The sequence below is a fragment of the Fistularia commersonii genome, chromosome 34 (assembly GCF_037954325.1).
Source record: "Fistularia commersonii isolate RoL2024-O1a breed Wild chromosome 34, RoL_Fcom_v1.0, whole genome shotgun sequence".
NCBI classification, from domain to species: Eukaryota; Metazoa; Chordata; class Actinopteri; order Syngnathiformes; family Fistulariidae; genus Fistularia; species Fistularia commersonii.
The window spans coordinates 2,777,864-2,799,196 of record NC_141317.1 but is presented as its reverse complement, the minus strand read 5'-3'; the positions used below and the strand labels follow the sequence as shown (position 1 = coordinate 2,799,196).

At 38.5% G+C, this 21,333-nt stretch overlaps 1 protein-coding gene across 20 annotated transcripts in view; it reads left to right on the top strand.

Moving 5' to 3' along the window:
• Positions 1-21,333, top strand: part of kif1b (kinesin family member 1B) — a 61,092-nt gene that overhangs the window by 27,679 nt on the left and 12,080 nt on the right. For 11 of the 20 annotated variants that reach the window (XM_086141199.1, XM_086141212.1, XM_086141204.1 and 8 more), the window contains 16 exons: positions 962-1,173; positions 2,572-2,651; positions 3,013-3,088; positions 4,430-4,509; positions 4,874-4,980; positions 5,205-5,288; positions 5,405-5,585; positions 5,670-5,742; positions 14,180-14,285; positions 15,511-15,659; positions 16,554-16,732; positions 16,863-17,003; positions 18,034-18,285; positions 19,822-19,940; positions 20,250-20,335; positions 20,524-20,653. In XM_086141199.1, the coding sequence (XP_085997325.1) occupies positions 962-1,173; positions 2,572-2,651; positions 3,013-3,088; positions 4,430-4,509; positions 4,874-4,980; positions 5,205-5,288; positions 5,405-5,585; positions 5,670-5,742; positions 14,180-14,285; positions 15,511-15,659; positions 16,554-16,732; positions 16,863-17,003; positions 18,034-18,285; positions 19,822-19,940; positions 20,250-20,335; positions 20,524-20,653 (2,055 nt within the window). Of the gene's footprint in view, positions 1-961; positions 1,174-2,571; positions 2,652-3,012; positions 3,089-3,304; positions 3,359-4,120; positions 4,184-4,429; positions 4,510-4,873; positions 4,981-5,204; positions 5,289-5,404; positions 5,586-5,669; positions 5,743-14,179; positions 14,286-15,510; positions 15,660-16,553; positions 16,733-16,862; positions 17,004-18,033; positions 18,286-19,821; positions 19,941-20,249; positions 20,336-20,523; positions 20,654-21,333 lie in introns of all 20 variants that reach the window. The other 9 variants (XM_086141215.1, XM_086141214.1, XM_086141206.1 and 6 more) reach the window with 3 other exon arrangements.

Sequence of the window (21,333 nt, the reverse complement as noted above, 5' to 3'; positions counted from 1 at the left end):
GCCTTCCTACATTTTTTTTTACATTTTATTTCCACAATGTCATAACATCCAAAATCAGAATAAGTCTTCTATTGGCTGTTTTTTTATGTCACTGTGGACAGGACATGTGTTTTCTCAGAATTGCTTGAGCTCATTAGATTGACATTAGCTGCCAGATCTATAGAAGCTACTGTGTTGTATTGACTTTCAGGAGGAGGAATGCAAGAGCCAGTGAGTGTGTGTCTGTGTGCGTGTCTGTGTCTATCTGTCTGTCTGTATTATCTGTGTGCGTTTGTGTTTGCATTTGTGCGCGCGGAGTGAAACCAACTATTATACTGTAGGCTGTTCTTGTACTGGCAGCATGTGTCAACGGCTATCATTTTTCTGCCCTCCGGACCATCTTGCATTATCCATCCCCCTCCCCTCCTAAAGTTGATACTTGACAGCAGTTTTCACACAGTATGTTTTGTCCCTGTCACTTTAGAGGTCAACAGCAAATACACAGACATTGTCCTATTACGCAGAATAGCAAACATGGAAAATCAAAAAAAAACCTTGGATGTTGTTATACACCCTTATTCTGACTCACCATTTAAATCACTACTGCAAATCCTCACATGTAGTTAGCTTGCATTGCAGACTTCTATCTGATGTGTTTTCCCTTGGAGAAGAAGTGTAGGGGCAAGCATACTGCTAGATACACTAATTATCAGTGAAAACTGCTTCTCCCCATATTTAACCATTATACTGGGTGTTTGTATTAAACTCAATGTACAATTTATGTCTTACATTGGTCTTCCTTCCCTTTTGTCCTTTCTCTTTCCCGTCTCCTCTTCCTCCTCCTCCCTTTTTTCTTCCAATGTGGTATTTTATTCCCTTCATTTATTATGGTGTATTCCCTCAATCCTACCCTCGACCTACCCCACCTCGTTCCTTGTGCTTCCTTGTCCCTCTCTCTCTTTCTCTCTTGCTGTTGGCTCAGACCTCAAAGACATTCAGAACAATAAGAATAGATACTTGATAGCCTCAGAGAACCAACGCCCTGGCCATTTCTCCACAGCACCTATCGGTTCCCTGACAGCCTCTCCATCCTCTGGCTCACTGTGCAGCCAGGGGGGTCTACAGTCTGCCACCAGCATCCAGGAGCGCATCATGTCCACACCTGGAGGGGAGGAGGCAATTGAAAGACTTAAGGTGAAGTAGGGATGTGTTTGGCTGTGGTTCACTTCACTTAATAAGGAGTGGAGCATCACAGCTTTTAGCTCACTTTGCAAAGACCCTGGTTTCTGCCTACATTAACTTTGCTTACATTTTAGTGACAAAAAAAAACAAAATTCCCCTCATGCCGAGTTCACTTTGCCATCAAGTGTGACCTGTATTGGGTGCCAATTAGGTCAGTGTCTGCATAGCATATGCACATATAAAAATTATTCTTTGATGGCATGGAGTTGTATTTACTGGTTGGGTATTCAATTTCTCTGTGTGTAATATTTCAGGACTACCTCTTGATCATTTGATTTTTTTGCACAAATGTCCACGATGATCAACTATTGGTTTTTGGGAGCTTTTTTTTTATTAAAGGGCCAGACCACTTTTATGATAGAGAACAAAGATTTGGCCACAACTCAATATTTATGTCAATGTTTATTACTTAAAACCATTTTGTTTTGTTTTGAAACACCAAAGTGTTTCAAGATAAAAAAATAATGACAAACTACATCTTTCTATTATATGAAATTATATTACAAAATACATCAGTTGTCAGACAAAATTATATCAAATATAATCTGCTTATTTGAGTCGAACCCAATACAAAATCTTCCCTTTAATTTACACTTACAATTCCCCTTCATTTGACAAAGGTTAAGGAATAATGTTCATTGATCACATTTGACTTGTTCATTTAAGTGTATTGTACGTGTTAAATTCTTTGTCAACATATCTTTAAGTAATTGTGTGGTTTAATCTTACCCTCACAGACGACGTCTCACTCTGTTGATAAGGGAGCACATAGGATTCGTACAACCAACCATGAGAAACTGCAGTTTCTATGGCAACTGAGGTGGCCAGTCTGACTGTCATTGCCAATGACGTCAAGCACCCACGCAGAAATCACGCAAATTGGACAAAAATAGATTCAGTCCTATTTGCTTTAGCTGCAGTTGTGACGTCTTTACTATTCAGAGATGCTCTAACTATTTTGGTTTACTATTTTTGTGTTGAAGGTAGCAGTTACCTTTATAATCTTTAAAAAGGAGGTTTTGTTATCCTTGTGTAACCTTTAGAAATTCCGTAAACATGAAATGCAGTTTTGTGTTAGAGGACTGCATAATACATCAAAAATTTATATCAACAAATGTGTGAAGTATATTACCTGGACCACATATTCTAAATGCCTCATGGCTTTAAAAAGATGACATACAAGCTGCAGTTGCTATTTAATAGAGGTCCAAGATCATTGTCGGTGTGCATATCAGGCTGATCAAGGAACAATATGTCATCAGTAGATTGAGGATGTAAATATGAAAGCAATAATTAAACTGACATTACTCCAACTTGTTTTTTACCTTACACTTTGCCTCTTGTTCTTAGGAATCAGAAAAAATTATTGCTGAGCTCAATGAAACCTGGGAAGAGAAACTGCGAAAGACCGAGGCAATCCGTATGGAGAGGTTTGTATTTACAGACGGTCTTCTGCCTCAGTCCTCTAATCTGTTCTTTTGTTTAACTTTTCTCATTTATGTCCTGTTTCCTTTGCAACAACTTATCCTTCCTGTTCTGCCGTGCAATGCTCGCATCCCTATTGCACCCTTTCATCCCCTTTGTCTCCACATCTGTGACTGTAGACATAAACTATCTGTGATCTTTCTGTTGAATATTTGGTGCCATTCTAACATGTCATCCATATATCCATGAATAACTTCGCACCCTCTGTTTTTAAAGCTCTTCTCATTCTTACTATTTCAAAAAAAAATAACGAAAACACGAGAGGACGAGTGAAGTTACTCACAACTTTCTTTTTCTTCAATACAGGGAGGCCTTGCTGGCAGAAATGGGTGTGGCAATCCGTGAAGATGGAGGCACTTTGGGGGTTTTCTCCCCCAAAAAGGTACATACAAACTAACATTCAGCAGTGGAAGAAAAAAAACTACAGAAGTTTTTTTCTGTAGGTGTTAGTGGACCACCCCCTTCCACCATCACTTCCCCACTTTGTTTTCAATGTTTATCTTTCCCTGAGAATCCTGCCATCTGTTTTCTCATATGTTCTCTTGATCATTTTTTTTTCCTTTACACTCTTGATAATTTGCTGCCTCCATATATTCAGCTCAGCCACGAAAGGCCATTTGATGGGCACTTTGATTGTTTCCCTACTGAGAAGGTTTGTTTTGTCAAATTGCCAGGCAAAATAGTTTCTCTGTCTTTCCTTAAATGTTGCCACAGTGGACAGTTTAGTTACATTTTCTCTTGTGACCTGCCACTATAATCATTACTTGCTCATAGTTAAGTAGTAGTTCTACTATTAAGCAATAGTACTGTGATGCATCTCCCCCATTTTTTTTTTCATTTTGTATTAATAGCAATTACCGGACTTGTAGTTGTTGGATGGTGCTGTGATTAATAGAGTTGACTTGAATAACGAACATGAGGGAGTGTTTATGTGAAGTTAGATTTTACATAGACTATCTGGCATTGTTTTTTGTGTATAATACAGTTAGGTTATGAATATGAAAATAATAATTGCCCTATGATTAGAGATTATTCCAACCTTTTCTTAAACTGCTTAAAGCTTTACTGAATGTGCCAGACTTAGAAGATTACAGGCTGTACACACTGTCTTTATTTCTCCAGCCGTTTAGTAGAGACAGTGATACATCTCTGGTGACACTCTCAAGCTGAAATGTTGGTATGAACTGACAGATAAAGATTTTTTAGATCCTTCATCACACTGACTTTTCAGCACCAGCTGTCACTAGACCAGTCTTGTTTTCAGAAAAGACCCCTCTGAAAATAAGCCCTTGTCATGCGTGCTATGCCCCCTCTCCTCTGCTGCTAATTGTTGTTTTGTTTCTCCCTTTTTGTTCACACCCATTTGTCTGCCATTCATTCTTTTTCTCTTATCCAATGCTGCTCCATGGGTTAGCATTTCAATGAGAAGCCATGTGATCTCTATACAGACTTTAATGGGGTCTTTTCCCCAAAGAAGGTTGGTAGTTAAAAGGCCTTTTTTTCTTTCATTATTTTGTGCTCGGGCGATATCAGATTATAGATATTGGCAATTTGTGGATGTCATTGTTTATGTTCGTTCAGGTAATCTAGGATTGCAGTGTTTTATTTTGAAGTCATGCCTTCACTGACTGACATTTTTACTGTTTTGCTTTGTGTAGCTCGAAAGACAGAAAAGTGAAATCCCAGAAGTGGTTATTATCTAACTTAAATATTTCATCTGTAGACCCCACACCTGGTTAATCTTAATGAGGATCCTCTCATGTCTGAGTGTCTTCTCTACTACATCAAAGATGGAATTACAAGGTAACCGAAAATTAAATGATGACCTCTGTTTCTTCAAGGAGTTTTAGTGTTTGGAATTTATCCTATTGAGGGTTCATGTCAAAATGACTCTGTCAGAGTCCGAAAAAACTGTTTTGAAGTCTTACATTGACTGAGAGTACCTTACTCCACCATACTCTACTCTGCTCCATTTGACCTTGATAGATGATTCACATAGTGTTTTTATCAGAATCCAAAGTAAAAAAACAAAAACAAAACAATGGAATTTAACATGTTCAACTTCTTATGTACTAACAGTTTCAAAGTCCTTTGTTATGACTACCTCAGCTTTTTTTCTACTAATGGTTACCAGCGCAATACAAGCAAATATTCATTGTGTTTTCAGAGTGGGCCAGGCTGATGCTGAAAGAAGACAGGATATTGTTTTGAGTGGTGCTCATATAAAGGAAGAACACTGCATCTTCCGTAGTGAGAGGAATGCTAATGGAGATGGTGAGATGTCTTATTGTTGGTGTGCCTATTGGTATTTTGATTTAATAACTAGATTATTTTGAATTAAATGCTTGTTGAAAGGAAAAACAGATTAATCCTCAATTTCATGTACTTTGTAGTTTAAATATCTTGTAAATAGATGAAATCAGCACGTACATAAAGTTTGAAACATCAGGCCTTCATCTTTAAGTCACTAATCATTGGTTGATGTGTTTTTGCTGAAGTTATTGTCATGCTCGTGCCCTGTGAGGGATCAGAAACTTATGTCAATGGGAAACGCGTTGAGGACGCAATTCAGCTTCGTTCAGGTACATTCATGTGAAAACAGTTCTTTTTAAGTTATCTGTCTTTCATGTATGGTAAAGTAAATAAGTGACACAGGGAATGCTTTCCTATAGCATAACTGCCCTTTACTCTCTTTCAGGAAACCGTATCATTATGGGAAAGAACCACGTATTCCGCTTCAACCACCCAGAACAAGCCAGGGCTGAAAGGGAGAAAACTCCATCTGCTGAGACCCCTGTGGAACCAGTGGATTGGACCTTTGCTCAGAGGGAGCTTCTGGAGAAGCAGGGCATTGACATGAAGCAGGAGATGGAGAAACGGTATAAAGCAGTACTGAAAGTAAAGCTTGCACAGGGTGTCATGAATATTTATATTTCAAAATATATTACAATTATTGTGTTTAGGCTCACTGAGATGGAAATCTTGTATAAAAAGGAGAAGGAAGAGGCAGACCAGCTTTTGGAGCAACAGAGACTGGTAAGTTCTAAGGAAAGGGGATTCAAAACCCACTTTTTTTGTATGGCGTTAGAAATCACATGTATGGATGCTGTCTGCAAGTTTGTAACGTCTGACCTTAAGGAAATGTCTGATGTGATCGAGCTAGTTTGTGATTTTTTTTGCGAGATCCAAGTCAGTTGCCCATAAGGATATGTGTCATGATTGGGTTAAAATGCTAAAGAATGGCTTTGTTTCTTAGTTATACTGGGGAAGCTAGTTTTGGTTTTTTATGTGATAGATTTATATGGTCCATTTACAATTGTCTAGTACTAATTCTCACTCTGAGCTCTGACACTTTGAGATATGTGTGCTGGCGCATGTGTTCTTCTTGCATGGACATTTTCTGGTGTGAGACAGATGAGCCTTTACTTGCCTTCCTCTTGAGTTCAACTGATTTTCTGTAGCTATATGTTCTACAGACAATAGACTATAAAGCTTACCCCTTTTCAAATCCCTGTTTCACCTTTCTTGTTTCTTCTATAGTGTATTTGAATCTTGCAAAACAGCAACTTGCAGAGAAATTTAATTTAATGTGAAGATCAAAATAAGATATAAACTGACTACCTCAACATAGCAAGTACTATTTTCTATACAGATAGATGCTGCTTTGCATGGTTCGTGTTAATAGCATGTTTTTAACTCATGCAGTAATGGCTCTGGACTAAGTTGTGATGTTTGCTGTTTAGTTGGTTAACTTTGAAGTGGCTGTTGATTTGCTTGAATTAGATTTCTATTCTGGTTTTCTTGCTCTGTTTTGTCTTGAGTTTCATCTCTTCAATGCAGTTGCTGACATATACAATGCATTGTGATAACAAAATTCCTGCAGTAGTTTTTGATAGTTAGTGACAATGTGGTTTCTCATTGACTTCTTTGGCCACTGCTGTTTGCTAGCCCTATCTGGTATCTGTGTAAAGCTCTGAGGGCTCATATCAACAACAGACTCATCATTGCTCACAGCTGAATCAGTGACTCATAGACCTCCCTACTCCATGGTTTAGGCATAGGTTTCAAACGCCCAGCGACAGAACACTCACATTTTTTTTCCATAGATACAGTATCATAACAACACCTGAAATATATACACCCACTGGTTGTGATCTGTAATGGTTTTGTCTACAAAAATGAGAAACTGCATTCTTTTCCAACTAACTAATCTTTCTTGTAGTGGATTAACACTTACCCTCACCATTGCCTCTCTGCTCTCTACTGGCTTTCTGATCAACTGCAAGAACACTGTCTTCTAACCCACCACTAATACTAAAGCCACCCAAACCTTCTGGACTAAAGGGGAAAGCTCCAAAATCTGACTTCATGCTCGCCACGCATGCCACGGTAGCATTTTTGGAAATACGCTCATTTTCACTTATGTGGAAGAATATCTGTAAACAACACAGAAGTGCTTCAACTACTATTCTCTGTTTAAATTTCTTTTCTAATCATGATACATGTGCTCTACATTTACTTTTAATAGGAATATGCAACATCAGGAGTAATACATTTAAAGCTAAAATTTTCAATACTGAGGTTAACAGACCTGTCAATCCGGAATAGTCAGTTGAATCATAATAATACAGATTTTATTCATATCCCAATTCGAGCACTTACATATATGATAGAAGAAAGTGAATTAAAAAAGAAAGTCAATGAAAGCCACTGTTTATTGGATCTTAATTTGTTTTCCAATCTTTATTTTGAACATTGTGGGAATGAACTGCATGTTGTCATACATCTGGCTTAATGCTGATGTATGCAAAAAAAAATTCAATGAAATTGCAAAAGTGTATTAGCCCCCCTAAATGTCCAAAAATGTTGCAATGATTTATCTTCCAATTGACTCTGGTTGAAGTTCTCATGTTGCATATTCATAGCTTTCATTCATCCTTTTTATTGAATTCATCCCTTCATCTTCTCTTTGATTTCTCATTTTAACCTCCTTTTTTGGGGGAACCATTTGGTTTGTTTCCTGTGTTGTTTTCTCAAGGATGGCGACTCTGATAGTGGGGATGACTCAGATAAGAGATCTTGTGAGGAGAGCTGGAGACTGATCACTTCCTTGAGGGAAAAACTGCCTCCCAGTAAACTACAAACCATAGTGAAAAAGTGTGGATTACCCAGCAGTGGGAAGAGAAGAGAGCCCGTGAAAATGTACCAGATCCCGCAGCGACGGCGTATTACAAAGGACTCCAAGTGGGTGACCATCTCAGACCTGAAGATCCAGGCCGTCAAAGAAATCTGTTATGAAGTGGCGCTCAATGATTTCCGCCACACACGTCAGGAGATTGAGGCCCTTGCTATTGTTAAGATGAAGGAGCTTTGTGCGAGCTATAGCAAGAAAGACCCCAATGAGCGGGACTCGTGGAGGGCGGTGGCTCGGGATGTTTGGGACACTGTAGGCGTTGGCGATGAGCGTATCGAGGATGTCATCACCAATGGATCTCGACCAGGAGGGGCAGTCATGGACGAGCTAAAGGTGCATATTGACAAACTTGAGGATATCTTGCAAGAGGTGAAGAAACAGAATAATATGAAAGATGAAGAGATTCGTGCTCTCAGGAATAAGATGGTGAAAATGGAGAAGGTCCTGCCACTCATCACCCCAGAGGGTCCAGACAAACTTCCCGATGCAGACGTTGCTTCCACCACAGCCAGCACTCAAATTCCCTGCCTTTCTAATCCTGAAAAGCCAGATGAAGAAGATGTTGATTCACAAAACGGCCAGATTGCTGGAGGCGACTCTACCTTAAAGAGAGGACAGATGCGCTGGATACGCCAAGAGCAGTTACGCCTCAAGAACCTTCAACAACAAGAAATTGCCAAGCAGCTTCGTCGGCATACTGGGCCCCATCGCTTTATACCCCCGGAAGATCGCAAGCTACGTTTCCCATTTAAAAGTAACCCCAAGCACCGCAATTCGTGGAGTCCTGGTACACATATTATTATTACGGATGAGCAGGTAATTGAGCTCAAAGTCCCCAAAGAAGCTGTAGAGGAAGAAGAGGGAGAAAGCCAGGCTGTGAATGGGGATCAGCCTAAAGAAAAGATGGCCGCCTCTATCGTCGAAGTCACACCTCCTTTGCCAGGCCCAGCGCACCAACAGAGAAGCAAAACCTTAGAGCAGGGGTTAAACCAGGGTCACAGACCTAACTATAGGAATAGCCAGCATCAGCAGCCCCACGAACGAGGCCGCAGCAATTCCTTCAATCTCCGCCAGCGGCCGTCTGGCTCCACTGAAATGCTGCAACAACCTGAAACCAACAGAAGGCACACACAGGCTTTCTACCAATCCCGCCACTATCAGAACCAGCCAGCATATCCCCAGCTACACCATCAACAGCCATGCCATTATAATAGCACAATGTATTCAGATGGCAGTTTCAATGGCTACCAGCAGTACCATCACATTGATCATCCTAACCATCCAATCAACTTTCAGGCACCTCCCCGAATGCGCAGACAAATGTCTGCTCCAAACCTAAAAGCCAGCAGAGAGACAGCAGTCTGAGCAGGACTGAGGAACTAGCATTGATGTACTTCAGTAGGCAAACACATTACAGATCACAACAGCTTAAAACTGACTGAATCAAACATCCGAAACTGTGACTTTTTCACTTGATTGTGAGTGTGATGTTGGTTGATCCAAAAGCATTGTATGTATTATAAAAAAAAAACATTTTATCATTGTCATAATATATGCTGTTTTACTCATTTTTGCTGCATTGTGTATTCATCACTGACATTGAGAGAGCTATCATAATGATCTGAAGAACAGAACTGTTTCCACCTGAAGTGTGCCACGGGTTGCTGGTTCATTTTTCCGACTGTATGACAACTCATCAATCATGTTTTATCTGCCAAATTTTTCTTTACGGTTGGTTATCTGAGTTTACATTTGCCATCTTAGTGCTGATTTATTTCCCGTTATCCTCACAACTACAATTTAATCACATAGCTGTGTCTAATTTTTTTTCAAGGTTTTTGTTTCTGTTATCCGATTTGTATTTGCGAACACCCCATATTTATTTCTTTTCAAGTACCATCTAAATCAATGTTAGGGTAAAAGAATCAGAATTAGTTTTTCATTTTATACTTTTTGATGTACCGCAAGTCATTTTTGGCCATAAATTCATATAGCCCTGGAATCAAATGACCAATTTTAGCTTGCTTCAACACAGATTTTTGAACAACTTTATGCACTATTGAATTGTGCCTTTTGACTAGATATTCAAATAATAAGTATTCAAAAGTGCCTTTTCTCGCACAAACTAATCCCGCTGAATAATATGATTCCATTTTCGTTTTTGCTTTTATGTCAGATATTTCAAAATAATCTCAATGCCATATCTACACTCACTAACTTCAAAATGACAATATAATGTCATCGTCTAATGTCTAGTAAACAAACTTCTTGCTTTACCCCCCCCCTATTTAGATTAATTTGAAATATGCAAGTTCAGACCAGTAATAGCACAGCAGTAGTGTGTATAGCAAGATATTACTAAATTATACTTTGTACAGCATATGCCTCGGCCAAGGCCAATTTTTTTGAGAAAGAAAGAAAAAAAAGCAACAGCAAGAAACTGGAAATTACATTAGCCCCTAAATGAATCAGTTTCTTCTGTGTTGCATCCTCTGTGTTTCAAAAAATCTGCCAAAAGCCTGTCACTTTGTAAGTGCATACCTCTAATATAAGTATTTGAAACTGCACTGTTTCTGTTGAACAGATCTGTTTCTGGGTCTCAATGGGTTATTTTCTGCCATCCACCCCCCATCATACACACAGAGCAAGCACAATTACTACCACTAGTAACAAACAACTCATAAACACTAACAGATATGGACTGAAATATTACCTCCTTGGCAGATCATAAAGTAATCCTAATATAGTACGAAATTCCGTATTCTTATTCAACAATTATATTTGGTGTTCTCTTAAATCTGACTCCAGTGCATTTTCACTGAGAATTGAAAGTCCCTTTGAATCCTGAACATTTTCCAACTAAGCAACCTGACGCTAAAATTCTAAGAGGTGGCCCTTGTTGTAAGAAGTCATACAGAATATCACCTACAATCAATTATCAATTATTGCCAGTCCACAGTTTTTAGAAAACACCTGTCCTCTCTTCCTGTATATGCATTTCAAAATGAACTGGACTCTTATTGACCCATTATGCTGTCTTAAATTTCATTTGGGTTTTTATTTTACTGAGTAAGCACAGAGTTCACAATCTTTTTGAAATGGATGCCCTGCAGGGTATTGTCAAGGTTTCCAAAGACTTGCCTTGAAAATGTTGGAGCAAAGACAAAGACTTGAAGTGTTTGTATAATGTTTTTTGGGAGAACTATCCATGTCAAATGCGATTTGCCTTTTAGCTGTAACTGTTTTTTGCCGCTTATCTGTATTAGCAGCAAGTCTGCCTGTCAATTTCTTGCTACATGTGTAGCTTTCAAGGAAACCACTCGTTCTTACATTTCAATACCAGATGGCCTTTACATCATTTAACAAGACCTTAGCCATAATTTGGGTAAATAAGTGCTTTTTTCGGAGCTGAGTTTTATACAAAATGTTGACAGTATTTACTTTCCCATAACAATGCTGTAAAATAAAACCAAATGATATGGCATGATATGGCAAGTCCGGTTTCCCACCCATGTGCTTACTCTCTCTGCATGTAGTAGTTTACATCACTTGAAAAATGCTCAAATGAACATTGTTGTTTTATGTGTGCACTGGTGCAGATGGCTACCAGGTAAGCTGGAGAGTATACAAAATCAAATGGGCAATGTATCATATATTGTTCTTTTAAAATGTATGTATTTTTCTGTGTTAGGTCTCAGCTCTAAGAGTCTGCTGATTATTGTACATCTGCTGTTGATTTTGCAATATCAAGTGCCTCATTTGGGCTGCTTACCAAGTTGTGTTGGTCCTCCTTTAAGCACTTTGTGCAAAAGCACATTTGCTATTGATCAGTGTTGTTCATAGGTTTAACGAGACTAGAATGCCATATTATGTTGGACATTTATTTCAACATATGAATGAAATAAAATGACATGTTACAGGAGTAGTTATCTGTTATGCATGGGTGGTATGTATTTTTCTCACAGCCATATTGATTTCGGGATGCTGATCACTAATATGCCCAAGTGAGCAACATAGACTCACAAGAGACCTTACCTATTAATACTGGAAACCATCTCAATTTTTTTTTATTATGTGCACATGACATTGTAAGTTATACATTTAAGATTTAATTATGACAGGGGATTAGAGTTAATGTTGAATTTGTAGTGAATGTCTTTCACTCTAATAAGAATATTTTAAACATTACATTTCTGTAGGAAGCCATAGGTAAACCCAATCAGTATGCAAACACCCACGAGCCCAATAAGGCTCAAGAGCATAATGGGCAAAAATATGTTTGTCCTTCAAAATATCTATAGATATTATATTTCTCAAGTGTAAGTAAGAAGTTACGAGTTAAAAAAAAGCAACAAAAGACAGGTCCTTGCCATCATTACTGCTACTGGCAGAAAGAGGCAGCCAGTAATCTGTCCCTTTCTTTTAGATCAAACCATCTCAGTGGCTCAATGGAAAATTAGCAATAGTTTTATTTTCTGCGCTAACAAAATCATACTGATATCATAGTTGGCTGTAAGTAAGCTCTCTAGATTGTTGAGAGACATCTTCGATTACTGATATGAGCATTTTAAGTTGTCTCTTAAAGCTCTTTAGCTTATGAGTAATGTTTGACACAATCTACTTTTTGTCCATTATGTTGTTATCTATACCAAAACAGCTAGGATAAACTTTTAATACATGAAGCTTTACATCATAGGCAGTTTGATTGCATTCTGACAGACAATTTATTCAATATTATTTACCTTCAAAGGTGAGAAGAAGTCACGGAAACACAATGTTTCTTTGTTACTAACAACACATCTTGGAACACGTCTTATGTCACTTCTTGCCTTGATCCTCCTAAACCAGTATTGTTTTTCCTAGAAAGCGTACCTGAGTCATGACCAATAGTACGGACAGGTTTGGGATAAACTAGTACATCTCTGCACACTATAATTCTCTTTCTCTCCATGTCAAAGGTTTGGGCTGACCTCAGTTTTTGCAAATGTAGGTTTCAGCCTGAGTTGGATGAAAAGCAAAATTTGTAAACTATTTCTTTTTTGCATATTCTGGCCGCAGTAAAACACTTCCTGTGGAAATAATTTGAGCCAGATATTATTGGCCCTAAAAAACTTTTATCAACACCGATGGATACTGCACTATTATTTATCTCAAAAATTGAATTTGAAATGGACAAAGTGGCCAGACTGTCATAAAAGGTCTAAGAAATTTATCATAAACATGATGATATTTGTCATGGTGTGTGCATCTAATAAAGGATGCTATTGTGTGTCTGCATTAGATTTGAAAAAGTTTCACAATAATATTCTTTATCACTTTTTCTCCAGCCTTAGAACATCCAGTCATATAGCTCCATCTCCATATCTGGGAGAACCCTTGAGCTCTCACAGCAAATAAAGCTCTATATCTTCTTATTGTTGAACTTACTCATGCATTGAATTAGCCAAGTTTTTGAGCTGTCATAACTAATATATCTAGTTGTAGTCATGTAGAGTTCGATAGCAGTGCATTTAGCAAACGTCTTACTGCATTACCGTAGGCTGATTGTGTTGAGAGAATTTGGCCTTTAGTTCACTCGGCAGTGAAGAGGTTAACAAAAGAAAAGCCTGCTTTGTCTTCCTAGAAGCTGAGGAACAAACACGATGAGGTCACTCGGACCACAGACTGTCCTGCATGATGAGCATGGCGCCCTCATTGGATTACACTTGACTCAGCTTCAACAATTACCTCGGATCTATTTCCGCTGCCACTTTGGTCAGACTATGAAATAGTGATTCATTCCTAGAAAATAAAAAGTTGCTCAGTTCTTTTGAATAAAGAAAATAATAGTTTCTCACATTTAAAATATTATGTTTTTTGGTATTAGAGAAGGTCTTGCACATAGGTGGCAAGTTTTCAAAAAAAATGGTTTTAACATGAATATTTTGAAAACATGCTGTATATGATGAGATCATTAAGTCCAGAGTTTCAGTAAAGGTCTTAAAACTGTCATCTGTTTTCACGTTTTATTTAACAACCATCTACCATCCCAATTCTGCCACATTCATCATTGTGTCTTAATACTAACATTATCTTTTCTTTAGATCAGGATTATATCAAGGTGTTGTGTGGAACTTAAATTGGAATATATATGACACAGGATGCTTTTAATGTCTGGGAAGTTTAGAGTGAGACTAAGTTGTGATTGTGGATCGCTGGCATGGCTCCCCTGTACTGTAGCTGTCACTGATGCTCAGCTGTGGATGCTTTCTTCTCCCTTCCTTGTATGGTGGTGTCCAGGTTTACGAGAGCAAATTGCAGGAACTTCAGAAACAGGTGGAGACTCGCTCACTAGTTGCTGAGACGCCTGATGAGGAAGAGCTGGAGGAAGAGGAGGAAGAGGAGGGTGCGTACTCATAACGTTTAGTTCAGCACAATGCCATTAGTTGCCTGTCAAACAATATTCTAAACATAAGACAACCTAATGCTTTCCTCCACACTATCCAGATCTCACCGTACTGGAATGTACGTATAGTATTATCTTTTACGTAATCAACACAATTAAAGTAAAAACATATGACCTCAACTCAATTCTGACTAATTCAAACGTATTAATGTTGATACATCTAACTAACAAGGTCTTACGTCACACCGCTTATGAATCATATGTCATGTATGAATCATCACGTAATCTCTTTCAAAATGAAACATACTAATGTACTTATAAACCATCAGTTAAAGGTCAAAGTACCATGATCATATTTCATTTCTCTTTTTATCCTCTCGACTCTCAAATGCATTTAACTTACTGTTTGTGGTGGGTTAAAGCAGGATATCAACATTTCCTTGCCTTTGAGCAGTGATTGACACAAGAAATCATTTCCCAATCATTGCTGCAACGAATCATTGGAAAAAAATCAGTGATAAAAAGATAAAGTGGTGTCTGTGTTGAGCTTGCTTACTGCCCCCAGGATAAGACAATCCAAATCTAGAAAGTTTTCAACTTAATCTTTTTCAGTGAATCTCACAGCTGAAAGCTAACATTATATCCACACTTGGAACACAGAGGACACAATATTTTAACACCAGCATTGTTGGACACACAATGGGGCACCAATGACTTCAAATTATATACAATATTTACTGCGCTTGCAAAGACATTTGTGCAATATTCCATCTCCACGCATGCAACAATACTGCCTACGCCATGTGCGATATTTCACCAAAATACTTAATGTGAAATCAGGACAGTATTTTACTATTTCCTTACTTCTTACGTTTAATTGTGTGCGCGTATGCGTGCATGCCTGTGTGTGAGCACTTGCAAAAAGTGAGGTATGTTTGTGCAGTGTGAGCATAGCTTGGAGATGCATCTTAATTTTACAGTTTTCCGTTAGTACAGTACAGTTAACCGTCGACAACACTTTTTTTTGCGTCAACCTTTTATTGGGAAAACATTGCAATGTTTTCCTTCACGGCTTTAAAGACATGCTCAAATAATCTGCAGTCGGGCCAAAACAAAGTCACCGGTATAGTCCTTTGGAAGTTATTATGCATCAGCTGTGTGTATATACATGTGTACAGTATGTGGAGGTGTGTTAACTTCAGCTTTGTCGACCTTCTGCCTGCAGTACCGTGGACTCAGCATGAGTTTGAGCTGGCTCAGTGGGCTTTCAGGAAGTGGAGGTACCATCAGTTCACCTCCCTCCGTGACCAGCTGTGGGGAAACGCTGTTTATCTGAAGGAGGCCAATGCCATTAGTGTGGAGCTTAAGAAGAAAGTAAGTTAATGAGCTTCTGCTTGATAACTGAAATGAGAGAGTTCAATATTGATCATCGAAGGTTTTCTATCTTTAACAGTCAGTTTAAAAAAATATATCGATTTGTATTGCGTGAGTAGTTTTTGCTCGTCTGTGACTACTTACTGAAAGATATTAAACCAAAGTATGAATGTTTGCAAACAAATTTGACTTTACATGAAAATTTGTTGGTTGATAAATTTCAACCGGGATCAATAAATGATTTTTGATTCCGATGACGCTGCAAGAAATTGACAATACGTAAGCCGATTATGGACCACATGAAAAATGGTCTTTTGAAAGTGAGATATTTTTTCCATGTCACACAGGCCTAAACTGTGTCATAGGTGTTAAAATCGGGCCTATGAATGTTTGAGATAAATCATGAAAAAAATCTATCCAATTACTCTAGGTTGGTTGTTGATGTAGTGTCACATAGCGGAACAGAATTGTCATAAATCAGCAGCTGGTTGGTTGAGAGGGTGCCGTCCTCGCCAGGGAACCAGTGGGAATTAGATTCTTGTCTGGTTCAAGGCGCTAAATGATTGATGCTGGAGATGGCTCATTTTTCATGGAGACATTTTCAGGGGGGTGTTACATGTCCATCTGAAATTTATGTTCAGTGTTGTTTATTGATTTGCTATACTGTCCCCAGAGGAAGCAACAAAATGGTGTTATGGCTGATAGCCAGTTAGAGTAAAAATAAATCCAAGGTCTTTTAATTGACTAAAAAATCCTGATCTTCATCACGCCAATGGATGAAAGCTCTGAGCTAGAAACCCTCAAGACCATCCACATTACAGTTACTACTTGCCTTGATTGGCCTGATGTTGTTTTAACTATCTTTCCATTCTCTCCATCTGCCCTTTCCTTCAGGTCCAGTTCCAGTTTGTCTTGTTAACAGACACTCTGTACTCCCCACTGCCACCAGAGCTTCTCCCACCAGAGCCCGAGAAAGAGCGAGACGTCCGGCCTTTCCCACGCACAGTGGTGGCAGTTGAGGTCCAGGACCTAAAAAATGGAGCCACACACTACTGGTCCCTTGAAAAACTCAAGTAATGATCATATCCTCGAATGAACTACCTTAGTTCTAGTTTTTGCTCAAATATAGAAGGGACTACTCTTCAGCCACTGCTTGCAATGACCAGCCACTAACACAAGGTGTAACTATTGATACATTTGCAGGCAAAGGCTTGACCAGATGCGAGAAATGTATGATCGTGCTGGAGAGATGGCCTCCACACACCAGGATGACTGTGGCGACAGCACTCTTACAGGAAATGACCCCTTCTATGATCGTTTCCACTGGTTCAAACTTGTTGGAAGGTATGCAACACACCCCAAAACAATGCATCCAACACCGCCAAATACACACATTTGCTGCATCCGGTGTCTGAAGCTTCATGCATTAGGTTGCTTTTGTTGCCAAGTAATTCTATATACCATCACTCAGATAGGTTTTGAGAGTCATTTAATCTTAATATGATCAAGCATTAATCTCCATCCCATTTGTCCATCCCAACGTTCATAGTTGTTCTTTCCAAATCCAGTACATGTTTCAGCATCATATTTGATCATTAATGTTTGTGTTTGTTCTTCCATACTCATGTAAATCCATTTCTTGTGTTGTTTTTTAATGTGTGGCCAGTTATGTTCATAGATATAGACAAATCATGTGCTTTCTTTTTTTACTCATTGCTGTTAATTTTATGCCATCTGTTGTGTTTTTATCATTGCAAAAATATGTATCATGTTATATTTATTAAATATCATGTTTGTTTGTTTTTCATTTGTAAGTTATGTTTTTTTATTTCATTCCTTATTGATCTTTTGTTTCTGGATTTTGCCATCTTCATTTAATATCTTTCCAGTTCCTACTGAAGGTTGTTAATGACATTATGGATTTGAATAATGTGAAAAAATGTCACATTTTGTATTCTATTCTCTTTTGCACAGCATACATTAGAAGGCTGACATATAAATATTTTCAAAATGGCATTTAATTTTGGCATAAATTTCCCACGTTTAACTGAGCAGTCTCAGTTTATTGTATTAGTTTGTTAAATAAGCAATAGTTGATCTTACATCAAAGTTAAGCCTCTTTAACAAAACTGGGTCACTGAGTTCCTTGAAAAAGAAAGTAGTAGTAGAAAACTTGTTTTACATTGTTTACATTACTTACAATGGAAAACTTGCCATTTTTTCCCTTTTATTCTGTTTCCTTTATTTTATCTTACATGGTAATATATTTATATTCCAACTGAGAGAAAAACCAGTGTTAATAAGCTGTTTTACTCTTATTCCATTATTACCTTTCCTTGGTTCTTGCCTATATTCCCATACTACCGACCCTCAGCTCCCCCATCTTCCATGGTTGTGTTAATGAGCACCTGGCTGACCGCACACCTTCGCCTACCTTCTCAACCACTGACTCTGAGATCACTGAGTTGGCGGATGAACGTCAGAGCGAGATGTCTGACTTCATCGATGATGAGGCTTTCGTGGATGACATCAGCTCAGATGCTGGCACAGAGGAAGGCTCTGACATCTTCAGCGATGGCCAGGACCCCTTCTATGACCGCTCCCCCTGGTTCATCCTGGTGGGAAGGTTGGTAATTGGACTTGGCATTCCCATGTCCTCCACACACAGCCTACTGTACATTTTAATGGGGTGGCTTGGTTAAATGATACTTTATGGTAGCTAAATTTAGTCATTATTTATTTTTATTACTTCTTTATTCGTGCCTGTGAGCTTTTACGTAATCAAGAAAATACACTTTGTGTTTAAGTGTTTAACCAGCCTAAACAGATGTTTGCAATACATGTGTGTAAATGCAAGAGCATAATAAATTTATCCAGTTTAGCAGCAGGCTCTGTAGAAACGGATTTATTAATTCTCCGTTAAACCCTGTAGTGAAAAATAATATTTCAGGATCAGATCATATATTCACAGCTCTGCAGAGATGAAATATACCAGCTTTGAATTTAATATGATTAGTCATACTTGTGTGCCGCACAAGCCCGCTTTGTAAGAGCTATGAGGGCCACCAGCCTCTTTGCTCCACCTCCGTGTGATGTCTTATCCCACGCCACCATTGATGTGCTGACTGTATTAACTCTCATCTGTGTGTGAAGTACATAAATCAGCTGTGTCCAAGTTGATAAACTGTCTGTCATTTTATGTTTTTGTTTAATCCCTCAAATTATGTTTGAGATTTACTGTAGTTTGAGTCATGTTTTGGTTGAAACTGTTTTATTTACTCCTGTTTGTTTTAACATTTTTTCTTGGTTTGTATTAGAGGCAGTATTTTCATTAACACAGTAGTTTGCAGTTTCTTCGCTTGTTATCTGTTTGTTCAAATGCAATCCAATGTTTGAAAAAATTAAATGCTGCAGTAGCACTTGAAATCACAGCACACTATGTACCAAGGCTGTAGCTTCAGAGCAGTAAATTTAGCTCAGTAATAAACCCGGTGTGCCAAGCTCAGAATAAGATGACCAATCAATGCAGGCTTCAGTCCAATACAACTCTGCAACAGCTGCAGCTCAGCTACCTGCGTCACTGTGACTTTTGAGATTTTGCAGATTGATATCTCTCTCCCTGCCTTGGCCTTGAGTTTTTCTCTCTGGGTGTGGGGGACCAAGGATAGGGGGTGGGCAACAGAGAAAGTGTAGGTCACCACTTGTGCAACAAAACAAATCATGTCCCACAAAACCAATTGTCAGTTGGTGAGAAACAAAGCTCAACATAGCACAACACAGTAAAGCACTCCTTTACAGATGTTATCGCTGCACCCCAGTTGAATTATCATCCCTGTCACAGTTTTCAAACACAGTAGACGGTTTGAGCTGCTGCTGATTTCAGTTTTCTTAAACAAGTATGCTTTTATGTTTCTGTTTTCTTTTTGTTTGTTATGAGACACAGTTGTTACTAATAATTAATTATTTGTCATATACAAGATTTGGGTGTTCTTAATCGGATGTTTAAATCACGAGCAAATGTAGATGATGTAGAGCTTCTTCATTCACTGTCCACATGAAATATTTCTGTTTGTTTTGAATAGGATTACGTGGCAGACTGCAGCAGTTCTTCCAGACTGCTTTAGTATCAGCCCTTTATTTTTGATTCCTGTTTTACTCCTAGAGCTTTCGTGTACCTGAGCAACCTGCTGTACCCTGTCCCGCTGATTCATCGTGTTGCCATAGTAACAGAGAAAGGCGAGGTGCGTGGCTTCCTGCGTGTTGGGGTTCAGGCTATAGCTGGTGAGTAATAATTAATAACAGTAATAACATTACCTAAAGGGCAACACAAGAGTTTTTGAATGTATGAATTATATTTGTAATTTGATAATTGTCTCAGAATGGGGCATTCATCAGTCTTAAAATAAGATAACAGAAATGTGAAGATGACATTCTTTTATCGCACTGTGATAATGTCTTCCAAGAGCTTTTCAGCTCCGAATCCAATGACTGAGAGTAAATTGATTTGGTGTGCCAAATTGATTTGAGGTGTTTTAACAGTTTGTATCAGTCTGTGATATGTCTTGATAAGAGGGTGGTTTGTCTCTTTAGCTGACGAGGAAGCCCCAGACTATGGGTCAGGAGTTAGACAGTCAGGAACTGCCAAGATTTCCTTCGATGACGAATACTTCAAAAAGGTATTACTCAGTCAAATAAATATAAACTTTCAAAAAAACCCTCTCTCTCCAAGTGTGAGAGTGATTACAGATGGGGTTTTCATATTTTTTCTTCCCTTTGAAATGAGTTTCTGAAGCATAAAAATGCAAAAAATTACTTATGAAATACAAATGTAATTTTCTTTCTATCTTTTTTTTTATACTCACAGAATGACTTTCCCTCCATGGTTATGACCCACTCTGGCTTGTCCCTGGAAGAGCTGCGTATTGTGGAAGGTCAGGGTCAAAGTTCAGAGGTCATAACACCGTCAGAGGAGCTCAATAGAATCAATGACATGGGTACGGCTGCCAGACCTTCACCTCTCCACTCATAATTTTCAACCTTTCAGGGCAGTGGAATGCACACTTGCCAGATGGTCCTGTTGAATCCAAAAGGCCGCATTGGATGTTTAGATATGGAAATCAGGCTTGTGCACTTGCTTTGACTGGACTGTGCATGATGGATATCAATGTGTAACAAGTGAAATCTGTACTACAAATCATGAGCTATATAAAAGACAGACACATGAAATGGTTGTACTTTGTGGAGCCCAAAGGTCTGTATTCATGTAGGTTATTTCATGGCGCCGAGTGCCATCTGGGCGCTGAGCAGGATTGTATCATCGGGCCTTTCCTTTATCTTATTGATTCGTTTACCACATTGTCTTTGTTTGTTGGAGACAAGGCAAAGACAAACTGAGAAATGCTTGCTGCCATACGTCATATACTACAATATTTCAATAATAATCATTCAGTCGGACAGCTGTTAAGCGAGAAGGATGTTAATACGAAAACGGTGAACACAAAAAACAGCAACATTCAGTTTAGCGTGTGTACTGGTAAATCTTGGCCCTTTGCTTCTTTTTTGTATGATATTATTGTTTCTATATGAATGCAGATACAGGGAGAACAAGCTTCTGCTGTATTTTGTTGTTTACCAGGGTCCCCCCAGATGAATCATCTTTAATTGGATTCTGAAA